The 13,163-nt window shown below is 43.1% G+C and overlaps 1 protein-coding gene across 2 annotated transcripts in view; it reads left to right on the top strand.

Annotated features, from left to right (window-relative positions):
* dicer1 (dicer 1, ribonuclease III) overlaps nt 1-13,163 on the top strand; it is a 34,078-nt gene extending 20,915 nt beyond the window's left edge. For both annotated transcript variants that reach the window (XM_011490150.3, XM_011490149.3), the window contains exons 19-28: nt 237-342; nt 427-602; nt 687-1,410; nt 1,557-1,706; nt 2,286-2,909; nt 3,036-3,291; nt 4,568-4,836; nt 6,310-6,472; nt 6,554-6,629; nt 8,272-13,163. In XM_011490150.3, coding sequence (XP_011488452.1) covers nt 237-342; nt 427-602; nt 687-1,410; nt 1,557-1,706; nt 2,286-2,909; nt 3,036-3,291; nt 4,568-4,836; nt 6,310-6,472; nt 6,554-6,629; nt 8,272-8,437 — 2,710 coding nt within the window. In that variant the 3' untranslated portion in view covers nt 8,438-13,163. The remainder of the gene's footprint in view (nt 1-236; nt 343-426; nt 603-686; nt 1,411-1,556; nt 1,707-2,285; nt 2,910-3,035; nt 3,292-4,567; nt 4,837-6,309; nt 6,473-6,553; nt 6,630-8,271) is intronic.

Raw genomic sequence — 13,163 nt, 5'->3', positions numbered from 1 at the left:
GTCATCATTTGAAAACACCGCAAATACTACATCTGCAAGTTTAAAACTCTTCAGAATAAAATGTTGTTAAAGCTGAAGGCAATAGTGTGTTGTGTCATGTGACTAGTTAGGAGTGTGGAGAGAAAGTGTAAAAGCTGGTTGTTTTATAATGTTTTTTTTCAAACGTAAATGACAGTTTATAGTAAATGGTTTTGTCATAAAAAGCTTTACTTTAAAGCAGCGTCTCATCCTCTCAGACTGAACTTGTTGACTCCCCGGCACCTGAACCAGAAGGGCAAAGCTTTGCCTCTGAGCAGCGCAGAGAAGAGGAAAGCCAAGTGGGAGAGTCTGCAGAACAAGCAGGTAACGTTCCTGCTGGATTTTTACATTTTTTTGGGGGGTAAAAATAGATTCTGAGGAGCCTGCTGGTTACTCTTTGTTCCTCAGATCCTTGTTCCGGAGCTGTGTGCCATCCACCCCATCCCCGCCTCCCTGTGGAGGAAAGCGGTGTGTCTGCCCAGCATCCTGTACCGCCTCCACTGTCTGCTGACTGCTGAGGAGCTGAGAGCCCAGACTGCCTGTGAGGCAGGAGTGGGGATACAGACCCTCCCCCCTGACTTCAGGTAGCTGCTGCATGCGTTCCATGTTTGACTTTACAGGTCGCAGTGAGATTTCTGCACTCAGGCCTTTTGCGGTTTTTGTGTCAGATATCCAAACTTGGACTTCGGGTGGAAAAGATCCATTGACAACAAAGCTTACAGTTCTTGCTCCGAGTCCTGCAGCGAGGACGGCGTCTGTGTGCATCAGGAGGCTGGAAGCTCAGAACCTGCCCTCTCAGCGCATCCCAGCCGCTCCCTTTCCCCCCAGCCGGAGCCACATTTGGCCCCTGCTCCCAAAAATGGCTCCTGTGTTCTTAATCTAACTAATGGCACCGCTGAGAGTGGCCCCCAAGACGAGCACCTTCACCAACCTGACAGCTGCCAATGCCAGCTAAGCTCCAGCAGCTCTGGGCTGCAGAGCGCTGAATCCGAACAAGTGTCTACCTCAGCTCCTGCGCGGGCTCCTTCCAGCTCCATTTCTCCACAGCCCAGCAGTGAATGTATGCCTGCAAGGACCTCGCACCATACACCTGAAACTACCTCAGGCTGCGAGCTTTCGGCCACAGCTCCCAGAAGCCCTACAGCACCTTCATCGGACTCAACCAACGAGCACCAGCAGGGCTCCACCGTGGGAGACTCCCCCAAGAACCTGGGGCCCAACCCAGGTCTCATACTGCAGGCCCTGACTCTGTCCAATGCCAGTGACGGCTTCAACCTGGAGCGGCTGGAGATGCTGGGAGATTCGTTTCTGAAGCATGCCATCACCACATACCTGTTCTGCACCTATCCTGACGCCCATGAAGGACGGCTCAGCTACATGAGGAGCAAGAAGGTGAGCGGCACAATTCCTGCTCAGAGCTTTCCCAATGAGCTTTCTGTGTTTTCCTACAATCACAAAGTCCAAGCTATGTCAGGATGTTTTACTTTTGCCAACAAAAACCTCACTGAAGCTGCCCTGATTCCCAACCTGACCTCCAGGTGAGCAACTGTAACCTGTACCGTCTGGGCAAGAAGAAAGGGCTGCCAAGCAGGATGGTGGTGTCCATTTTTGACCCCCCTGTTAACTGGCTGCCCCCTGGATATGTGGTCAACCAGGACAAGAGCAGCACTGACAAAGTGGACTCAGAGGTTGGTGCTGTTGATTTTCTACTTCCTGCAGGTTTGGGAAGCGTTTCGTATTTCTCCTTCTTCGTGCAGTTGTGATGCTGTAGGTCCAGTAGAGGGCAGGCTTCCCCCTTTTTTGATGTCTTTGCTCCTAAAGCAAATAGGCTGTGATCATAATCTCTGGAAAATTCTGTTCTAGAAGAGAAGCTTCCTGTTTATTTCAAAATAAAAATAAAAACTTGGGAGGATAAATCTATAATTATAGAGGAAACGGTTAATCTGAAATAATAAAATTTTAAAAATGAGTTTTTTTTTGTCTGTATCAGAAAAAGATCAGGTTGAACCTTTGAGAATCAGTTTTATTAATGTTGTTTATTTACCTCCCAAAATACAAATAAACAAGTTAGTGATTCATCACACCATCAGTTCAGTGTTTAATTTGTCAGAAAAAGCAAGAAAAATGTTTGGCTATTGCACCATCAAGAAAAAGAACTTTATAACCAGCAAATTCATACGGAATAAACAGGAAACAGTGACCACGTTTAACTACACTAATGGAGGTCCATTAGATTCACTGTCGTCTTTTTCCTTCCTATATTTAAGTCCAAAGAGGAGCTTCTGACCAATGGGAGGACTGGGAATGACTTTGATGACGATGACGATGAGGATGACACCGCCGAGGAGCTGGACGAGTTGATGCTGAAAGAAGAGCCAAAAGATGAAGTGAACATGGAGGATGACCTGGAGTACTACAAGGAGCACATCCGCTTTATTGATAACATGCTGCTGGGATCGGGCGCCTTCGGTAAGAAGATCTCTCTGAGCAGCTTCCCCCATTCGCTCAGCCCGGCCTCGGGCTCCTGCTTGGAATCCTCGTATGACTGGAAGGTTCCCAAAAAGCCCTCCCATCCAGCCCAGTTCCCTAGCGATCCTGCGCCCACCGGGATGTCGGCAGAGGAGTTTGACTACAGCTCCTGGGACGCCATGTGCTACCTGGACCCCAGCAAGGCTGGGGAGGAGGACGATTTTGTGGTGGGTTTCTGGAACCCGTCTGAAGAAAACTGTGGCACCGAGCTTGGCAAGCAGTCCATCTCCTATGACCTGCATACGGAGCAGTGCATCGCTGATAAAAGCATCGCAGACTGTGTAGAAGCTCTGCTGGGATGCTACCTGACCAGCTGTGGAGAGAGGGCCGCTCAGATGTTCCTCTGCTCCCTTGGCCTCAAGGTCAGTCAGCATCCCAACACTGCGTGAAATCGTTTGTCCTACATTTTCTCTAAAATCTCTGTCAGTTGAAGATCTAGCGTGTTTGGACTTCCCGTAAAACGTGTTTTGTGTTTCTGTCGACTGCAGGTGTTGCCGTCTGAGCCTGGGACAAGCAGGGCATCCAAAGCCCCAAGCAGCAGGACGTCGGCTGCAGACCTGAGCTACGGCTGGCTGAAGATCCCACCCCGCTGCATGCTGGCCCACCCAGACGCAGAGCGGACGCTTCAGCATCTCATCTCCGGCTTTGAAAACTTCGAAAAGAAGATCAACTACTCCTTCCAGAATAAGGCCTACCTGCTGCAAGCCTTCACCCATGCTTCCTACCATTACAACACCATCACAGGTCAGTTCACACGTCAGACGTCCAGGAGTGGACGGAGACCTCCAACTACATCCAGAGCATCTAATGACCCCCCACCCCCACCCCCAAGGCTTTTTGAAAGACTTTGGTAAACTCACTCCAGATATGAGAAAGCTTGAAGGTTACATTAAAGAGCTTGGGTTTAAAATGCTGATTTCTCAAATTCAATCAGTCTGAACTTTAAACAATTTGAAATCTACACATGAATTTTATGGATTGGTATATCAGTTTTTATTTTTTTAAATCAGAAAATAAATCTTTTCTGTTTATTGTAAGAATTAAAAATTAAAATTTGTAACAGTGGAATAATTGGGTTTTACTAACAAAAGTTCCTTATTTGTTTAGTTTAAATTTTGACATAATTAAAAATAAATTTCAACTAAAAAAACTTTGTTAAAGAAAAGAAATGGGGAAGAAAATCTGTCCACATCTTAAGTCATAAATCAACTTGGAAACGTATCCCTATAAAACCTAAACTTATAAAACTATAAAACAAATAAAATTGATTCCATGTTTTTGACAGTGATTTTCAACCATCCTAAGAGACACACCCGAGTATCGTCTGCATAGAAGATGTCGGAAAACACAAAAGGATAAAAAGGAAAAGACAGAATACTGCTGCTGCATTCATTAAGTCAAGGAGAGACAAAAAAAGTCCAGAAATATGAACAGCTGTTTGATCTTTAGAAGGAAGACAAAAACAAAAGATTGAAGGGTTTACGCCCTTCATGTTGAAAACAATTATTTTATCGTTGAAATGAAAAACATGACAATGTTTATTAGACATTACTTTGAGTCAGTTTTTTAAACCATTAATTTTTTCTATATTATGAAGTAAAATGTTATTTTCTTTGTTAAACCAACAAAAAAATAGTAAAATTAAAAATTTTAGTTTAATGTTTGCCTATTAATAAAAATAGGTATATTGTCAACTTGTATATATTTTAATCATAACGGCCCCAAAATCCTACAGGGCAGCTTAATAACCCATAAAATCTACATAAAACTACATATTTCTGTTTCCTTTCTCAGTAAGAAAATTCATTAAATAAATGTTTGTCATTTTAATCAAACACGTTTTTCAAAGTTAAAGCTCTTGAATTGTTCAAATTTGATACCATTTTACTTGAAACCTTTTCACACCCTTGTATATCAATTCTTCTTGTGATTCTAATCTAGACCTCTGATTGGTTCTTCTGTAACAACGCCTTGGTTTGACGGACTGGACTCATAATCATTTGCTTGTCTTCTCCATCAGATTGTTACCAGCGGTTGGAGTTTCTAGGTGATGCAATTCTAGACTACCTCATAACAAAGCACCTTTACGAAGACCCGCGCCAGCACTCGCCCGGCGTGCTGACGGACCTGCGCTCGGCGCTAGTCAACAACACCATCTTCGCCTCTCTGGCCGTTAAATACGATTACCACAAATATTTCAAGGCGATCTCGCCAGAGCTGTTCCACGTCATCGACGACTTTGTGCAGTTCCAGCTGGAGAAGAACGAGATGCAGGGCATGGACTCCGAGGTGAGTCCTGTTTTTTTGGGGGGGACGGGGGGGGGGCAAATCCTGCAGGCAGAAACCCAATCTTGCTGCGCTGCAATGTTTTCCTGTTTCATAATAGAATTTCAAAAAAGATTGGCCAGAGGAAGAAGGCCGTCGGCCTCCATCAACCTGTTTCATATTCGGGGGATTTTAGGACTGAGCAGAAACACATTTGGACCTAATTTGCCTGGAAATGACTATCTTGGCACCAGATCTGCACTCGATCTGCTGGAGAAGTATATGAATGCCTCAGAGACCCCGGACACAAACATTCAGCAAACAAGCAGCTGAAAAAAATCAGGAAGTGAAGCGTTGTTCTGTGGTCACCACAGAGGTGAACGGCGAGCCACAGCTGTGAATGAAACACTGCAACACCGACTGCGACGAGTCGGTTGGTGTTTGTTCCACCTGCTGCCACTTTTACCAACAGAACATCAATGTTTTGGATAAAAAATATATTACCACGCTGCAGGAAAATGTCCATAAAATGTGATCGTTCTTGCATAAATGGAGACCGTGACCTCGACAAAGATATGTGAGGTTAAACGGTAAATATTAGTTTCAGTTTTCTTGGGACTGGAAAAAAAACGTAGCTTGTCTGAATCTATTTTACGGAACAATCTTTGGAGATGACGAGTGAGATACAAGCTGGGAAACGTTCAGTCCAAGTTTGATAACGAAACCATGAAAATTGAATGTTGTAGAGTTCCTCCTGAGCATGCCTCCTGCAGGATCTCCAGCAAAGGTCACTCTGGAGTCTCCCAGAAGACCCTCAGGTTGCTGGGGGCTCATTGCTTGGAACAGAAACGCAGCGAGTCCCGAACCCCTAAACTGGCTCATAAATCTGGGTTGAACAGAAGAGCCAGCCTGAGAGGTTTGAGGCTGTTTTTGTTGAGCTGTTGTTGCTGCCAAATGAGAAAACAAGTGAAACGGGAGAAGCTTGTGAAAGGGTTCCCAAACATCCCACAAGACGCTGGATTCCCAGCAAACCAAATAATCCTTTTTATAGGTCCCAGTTTACAAGATTTCATTGAGTCTTTGATGCGTCTGCCTCCAAGATCTTTCTTCACAAACTGAACTTGTAGCAGAAAAATCATAAAATTATCGAAGCTCAACAGTCAGATTCTTGTTTTTTTATGGTTCAGAGCTGGATGTACTGAACCTTTGTGGTTTATTTAGACAAAATTGGTGTGGTTGGTGTCAATGTATTCAATTTTTACCTGTTGAGGAATAAGAAGTCACAAAATCTCAGTTGAGTGAAATCAATGAATACCTGTCGCCCCAAAAACCAATCAAACACATCCCAAAGTGCTCCCACTGACTGTAAATGAGGACCATAGAAGTGTTGATCAGCTGTTTGTACATTATGACCCGACTCCTTCAGGCTTCTCCTGTTCAGGCCTTCAATAAAGAAACGATCACGCCGCTCAGCGATGCCTCTGTTTGTTCTCCCAGCTACGGCGCTCTGAAGAAGACGAGGAGAAGGAAGAGGACATTGAGGTCCCAAAAGCCATGGGAGACATCTTCGAGTCTCTGGCTGGAGCTATCTACATGGACAGCGGGATGTCTCTGGAGACCGTGTGGCAAGTTTACTACCCAATGATGAGGCCCCTGATCGGTGAGGAAGACCAGAGCTGCCTTTCTTCATCACTGTTGTTGGAGATTTCATTCATCTTTACATGTCAAATTTCTCCTTCAGAGAAGTTCTCTGCTAACGTGCCGCGATCTCCGGTCAGAGAACTGCTGGAGATGGAGCCGGAAACCGCCAAGTTCAGGTGTGACAGCATCCTATTTATCAGCTGATTTAGGACTTTAGTGCTGCTTTCTGCCACTGTGGGCATCTGCAGATAACTATTAACTAGCCTTTTTGTGTCAATTCATCTTCAACTAAAACGTCTTTAATTATGTTCAAAAGAAGCCGTGGTGTTTCTGTGGAGTCTCTCAAACCTTTAAAGAATAACTCCGATGAAAATTGTATTTTGTATTATTTGTTTGGTGTTTTTAAACATCCTCTGGTGGCATTTTCTGATGGAGGACATCTGAGAGGTAAATTTCTATTGAATTCCTGCCACTCTACAGACACTATGTCCTACAAAGTGACACCGATTTTTAGATTTTGGCTAAAGCGGGCATCATCATAGTTTTAAGACTACAGGAAATGCTTCAAAATAGATCTAAAGAGGAGCAGTCTTTAATAGGGGTGTGCCGAAATATCGATATGGCGATATATCGCGATATTTAGTCCCGCGATTGATTATCGATACGTCTTCATCAAGCGGTAGAAGAGCGGCTACTTGATGCTAAAAAGCCTGTGGTTCTCCAGAAAAACATGAACATTTAAACATTCATCGCATGCAGCTTTTCCCCAAACGTGTTTTTCACAAAGATGTTTACTTTTGGATGCACTTTAAGTTCATGTAATTTATCCCTGGTCATTTATTTTGAAAGCAGTTTATGTCTTAAATAACTTAAAGGAAAGTTCCTAGCTACTTGATTAAATTAAATGAGAATTACATTTCTGTTTACACCACATTTGCACTAAATGGTGTCATTTATTTTTAACAAAGACACCATAATTTGTTAACAGAATTGATATCTGATTCACAGCTATTTTTTTAAATTAAGCAACGGATATGGGTTTGTTTTTCAAAAATTTATACCAATGTGCCTGGCAGCTACTTGATTTATTCATTTTTTATCCCTTTTACAGCAATTTTGTACTAAATAATGGCTGCTGTTCATGTTCCCTATCGTTTAAACCAAATTTTACAGATATTTCCAAATGAAAATTGTCATTGTTTGTCAAAGACAGAGTATTACTGATTTCAGCAATGTTAACAGAAAAGTCTGTTATTTATTACACCAAATAGGACACAAGTTGATCATTATCATGGTGTTAAAAAAATAAATGGGTTAATATTTTCCAAAAAACTGTTTTTCAAATTTTTCTTTCTTAAAGTTTGATATATCGTGAGTTGTTAGAGACGAGATATATAGATTATCACAATATCGCCTTATCGTGATAGTATCGTTATGAGGTACCCAGTGATTCCCAGCCCCGTAGTTTTGGTTCTTATGTTTTTCAATTGCGAAAACAGAATCTTAAAATAAAAAGATCCATGTTTAGAGAAAAAGTGTCTTATTTTCTATCTTGCAAGCTAAACAAGTTTTTTTAATAGGAAGATAATATTAGTACAAAAAAATTGGATTTTCCTTTTCTTTAAATAAGAATTGTTGCTCATTTGAAGAAACTTGTTCAGATTTTAAGATTTTTTTTAACCTATTTTTCATTGTGCCTGTTTTGCAGTGTATGTTTAGGGGCAAAAGATGTCTGATATATATTTTAAATAAAGTTTTCACATGTAAAAAATAAAGTTGACTAGCTTGATGTGAACGCCTGTGTTTTCCTGTTTGCAGCCCCGCAGAGCGGACGTACGACGGGAAGGTGCGGGTGACTGTGGAGGTGGTCGGGAAGGGCAAGTTCAAGGGAGTCGGCCGCAGCTACCGGATCGCCAAGTCTGCGGCGGCACGGCGAGCGCTGCGCAGTCTCAAGGCCAATCAACCTCAGGTCCAAAACAATTGAGCTCTGGGTTGAGCTCCCAACATTAGCACCTAAGCTATTGACACTAACGGAGGAAGAGTGGCGACCCAACTCAGCACGGCACACGGCGAGTCTGTGTTCCGCAGGGGGGGCGATGAGGCGTTCAGGGATCCCTGTGGAAACGGGCGGACTGATCTCGCATCACTTCACCTTCTTCTTCTTTTATGTTTGCGCAGACACAATCTTTCCTTTCTGCTTTGAGTGCGCTTAGCGAGCAGCTCAGCTGCTCCGCTTGAGGCGCCGCTCCTGCTTGTAGCGTAGTGTTAGGCTGTACATAGATGAACCGCGCCGCGCCATTGTGCCAGTCGGTGTGACGAAACCACGCCAGCAGGCGGCTGCTGGGGCCTCGCCAGCAGACGGCGCCCTCCCTCATTTTGCACTCATTCCAAGACAGTCCGTTCTCTCGAGACACATGATCACGTCAATGCCAAAACCATAAACGTAGCAGAGTAAATAAATATATATGAAAGTATGAAGTGCGCAGATGGATAAAATGGACCTTGGGCACCGAGGCCCTCAATCATGACCTGCGATAGGAATCTCGACATTCCCAGTTACTGTAATTTGAAGTGGAAGCGCAGGTGGTTGCATGTTGCTGTAGCTTGTGCTCAAACAAGGACGTCTTCTGGAGTCTGCGAGCGTTTGTGGCATTATTTTTCTGGTCCGGCGTGTCGGGTAGACACGTTTCCAATCGTTTCCGCGCCGCGGCGTTCCAACCAAAGTCATCATCACTTTGCTCAGAGGCTGAAGTCACTTCCCGAGGATACCAGCTTCTTCTCTGTGTTCTCATGAGTGTTGCCTCTCGCTGAATGTCGTCGGTGCGCCCTCTGTTCACTTGAATACCTCAGTTAATTGCATGCATTTCTCTCATCTTTGTTTTTTTTTGGTGCTATGTTTTGTTTTTTGTATTAAGCTTGAACTTCTCATCCTTTTGCACTGTAACTATGATACCTCTTTATTTGTCATTTGTTTGGTTTTTCCTGTCGCTGTAGAGGAGAACCGCCATGCAACTCCTAACCCCCGCCCAACCTGACGAGGACACTTGATGCTTATGGGGAGGGGGGCAGGATTAGGATTTGATAGGAGCGAAAGGATCGTCTAAAGCTCCTCCCCCTTTTTGTTGGTCCGCGTGGCGTCTACCTCAAACATGTTCAGTATTCAGCGTAGGCGTCTGGATCTGGGTGCCTTCGTGGGAGAAGTTTGGGATTCCTCGCTGCGGTTTGTTCAGGCGACTTGTTTCTGACGTTTCCACCTTGACTGGATTTTCGTCGCTGCTGCAGTTCGGGCAGAACAGCGCCTCTTAGAGCTCAACGGTGGTAATGCGACTGCCTCTTTTCTCTTTCACTTTGTAGAAACAGTTGATCGCCTTTAAATGGAAGAGCTAATGCAAAGCAGCTCCACCCACACACAAACAGGCTCCGCCTACCTTTAAGTAGTAAAGACTGCAATCTATTTTGGTAGACTTAATGTGTTTTTCTCGTTAAATAAATGTTAAATATTGAATTTGGGAAAGACTCAAGTTTAAATTTGTCTTCAAAAACGTTTGCATTTCTTATTCTACAAATTAGTTGTAATGCAAGTTTTTTAAACTTATAAGACTCCTAATAAAATGTAATTTCTGATGAACACATTTAAATTTTACTAATTAGATAAAATTATGCAGACAGATTCACAGTGGAGATATACTGACATGTTCCAGTGGAAACCTAAAGGATGAATAGCAGCTGTCGCTGATGACATTAGTGTTCATGACGGGTCTTTTGCGTTAAAATATATATTCATCGTGGCTAAACTGTAATTAGATATTTAATCTTGAGTTTTTTTTTTTTTTTAAAGCATTTTAAAAATTGTTATACCGATTCTATTTAGAAAAAAAATGTAGAAGCATTTAAAAAGGTACACTGTTGGTATTTTAGAAATAAAAATATTTATCTCCTTTTAAAATATTGAAAATGAAAGATAAGCTTAAAGAAGCAAAGTTTTTATTAGGGAAACGTCAAAATAAGATCTGAAAATACTTTAAAAGACTTCTTTTGCGAAAATTAATTTGATCTTCATCATTAAAATTTTACTAACTAAGATGTTGGAGCGTACAAGTCTTATGAAAGCTTTAATGGAAATCTCGTCTGAAGCATAGACTTTAAAAACAATGGACAGCTCAACCGCTCCCCTCTCCTGTTCCCAAATAGGAAGTACCCGGTTTTAAGAAGCCAAAATCCCATAGACCTCTATTTTATTTCTATTTTATTTGTCAGAATGACCATTTTTCGCTCTGATACCTTCTACTTAACATCTTTCTAATCCAAATTTTTTGAGATATTTTGTCTTTATTACAAGTTATTTAAGTTAACTCACCAATCAGATGGAGCGACGGCAGGCTGGCGACCTGTCCTTGCTCAGTATTCGGGACGCGCTCTGGCAGCTCCGCCCCCAGCGGGTTGAGAAAATGGATGCAAACGCTCTACCTGTGCACAGTTGTTGGTCACCTGACTCATTTAATTTGCAAAAAGTGTTTCCATTGCAGTTACTCCTTAAAAACCGCCTCCTCCAAGCGAAAAAACCAACTTTTTTCAGTAAATGCGATTTGTTTTTTTCGAAGAGGCGAATTTATTTTCACAAATCCAAGTTTTGATATTTCATAGTTAATGGAAACGCAGCGTTCAAGAGGTAGAGGCGTGGAAAGAGGTGGGGTCTCACTACAAGCTCACTCCTGTTTGGCGACGGTCGTTGCCATAGATACGATGACTCAGAGCGACTTAGACCAATCACTGTCCACATGGCGGCGCCCGTATCAGGAAGCAATAGTGAGGGGAATTGGAGTGATTTTTGCGAGGCATTTTCTAAGGGTGATGTCAAACCTCAATTCGTCTATTGTTCTTACAGTCTATGGGTCTGAAGATGTTAAAAAAAAACACATACTAAGAACATATTAAAGCGTTGTAGGATAGACACTGGTTCGCTAAATTACAAAATTGAAAAATACCTTTAGACGTCCAGACTGGAACATCAGGTCGCCTGTGATCTATAAAGTTGAACTCGTAGCTGTAGGCATCTTTTCATAAAATCAGAACGCGGCCGACCGTGAAATGTTTCCAGGATTTGTTACGGCTACAGCTCTGCCAGGCTGCACAGGTAAAGAAGGTGAAGCCACAGGAAAGGCCACGCCCACTGCGCCTCACCCCGGGCAGGTTTCCTTCCATATAGGCTGGGCCGACTTCCTCGTGTAGTCTGCTTTGTCTTTTTGTACATGTAGCACAAGAAAGCGTTGCAGTCGGGCGCCGTTCTCAGACTCGTGACACGGGCGCTCGCTGACTGTTACAGAAGGGGGAGGGGCTTATCTGAAGAAACACACTGTAATAACAGAATCTGTCACATGACCGGCGCCAGTGGGTTAAATCGAAGTCTGAAGCCTCATCAGAACCCCATCCCAAATGGACAGATCCATGTTATCCAGGAATCTTGAAGGAAAAATCCACTCCAATGCAGTTCTGTTCATCATGATGATTCAAACATGCAGTCAGAGAAAGGACCTAAGAGCACACTCTGAAATGCTGCGACTAGCACATACTAATGTACCTTCCATGGCTCAATGGATTTGAATCTGCATCTTTGCGTCAAGCGTCTGAAACCACACTTCCAGTCAGCAGAAACATCCGACTGTGTTTTTCTGCACTTTACTGCTGGAGTTTCCCTCAGGCGGAGGCGTCCGACTTTAACATTTCTGATACCATTACTGTGACCTGGTGGTTCATGCATCCAAAAAGACATTCGTCTGAGTTCAACTCCTTGGCTTTCAGCATCAAAACCACCACACAGTACCCGCTTTATATCAACAGGTGGCGCCATTTCACCCTTAACTTTCCTCATCAGCTCCAGCAGCTGCTACAATAATTTCTTCTTTTACTCTAAAGTAAACGCATCGACTCCTTCGTTATCTCATCTCGCAATCAAAATGCTTTCATAAAATATAATGTAGACATAAAATTCTGCAATTCAGGAAGACATTTGTAAATGTTCGCAGATGACTATCAGTTCATCAAACTGCAGCTTTTCTTCTCCGCCGGAGGAGAAGACGGGTCTTTAGGATCATTTTTTATTTGGATCCAAACTTGATGGTTCTGTTTCCTCCAATATGAAGCCTTCGACTGATTTAGAAATAAGCCGTCAAAACAAAAGGTCCCAGCTTGTTTAAACGTTATAAAAATGTCAGCATGAATTTGATAGTTCATCTGCCGGAGTTGTATTTGGGTGGATTTTTCCGTGCTGGGCTGATCAGAGTGGGAGCAGTGGGAACCGATGGAACGCTGCAGAGTGATGCTCCGTGGATCAAGTGCTGAACTCTGGTCAGCGCGGGGAACTTTGGGTCGCCACAACCTGTAAGAACGATGGAGCAGCAGCTGAACTCCTCCACCTCACTGTAAATTGCTGCAGTGGTTTGCAGTCTGCACCTTATGGATCACCAATACCTTTATTATTATTATTTTTTTGTGTGTGTGTGTTTGTTTTCTTGAAACTTTGTGTTTCTAATTGTAGCTCAGTATCTGAATAAAGTGATAGTCTGGTCCATTTCATGTGCTTTTGTGGGATTGATCCAGGATGTTGAGCGAGTTTCATCCTGTCGGCAGCATCAGAATAGTTCAAAGTGGCAGTTTTGTTTTGTAATCAACACGTTCATTAAAAACCTGCTTTTCAGTTTGCAGAAACCATT

The sequence above is a fragment of the Oryzias latipes genome, chromosome 22 (genome assembly GCF_002234675.1).
Source record: "Oryzias latipes chromosome 22, ASM223467v1".
Taxonomy (NCBI): Eukaryota; Metazoa; Chordata; class Actinopteri; order Beloniformes; family Adrianichthyidae; genus Oryzias; species Oryzias latipes.
This window is presented reverse-complemented; position numbering and strand designations above follow the sequence as displayed.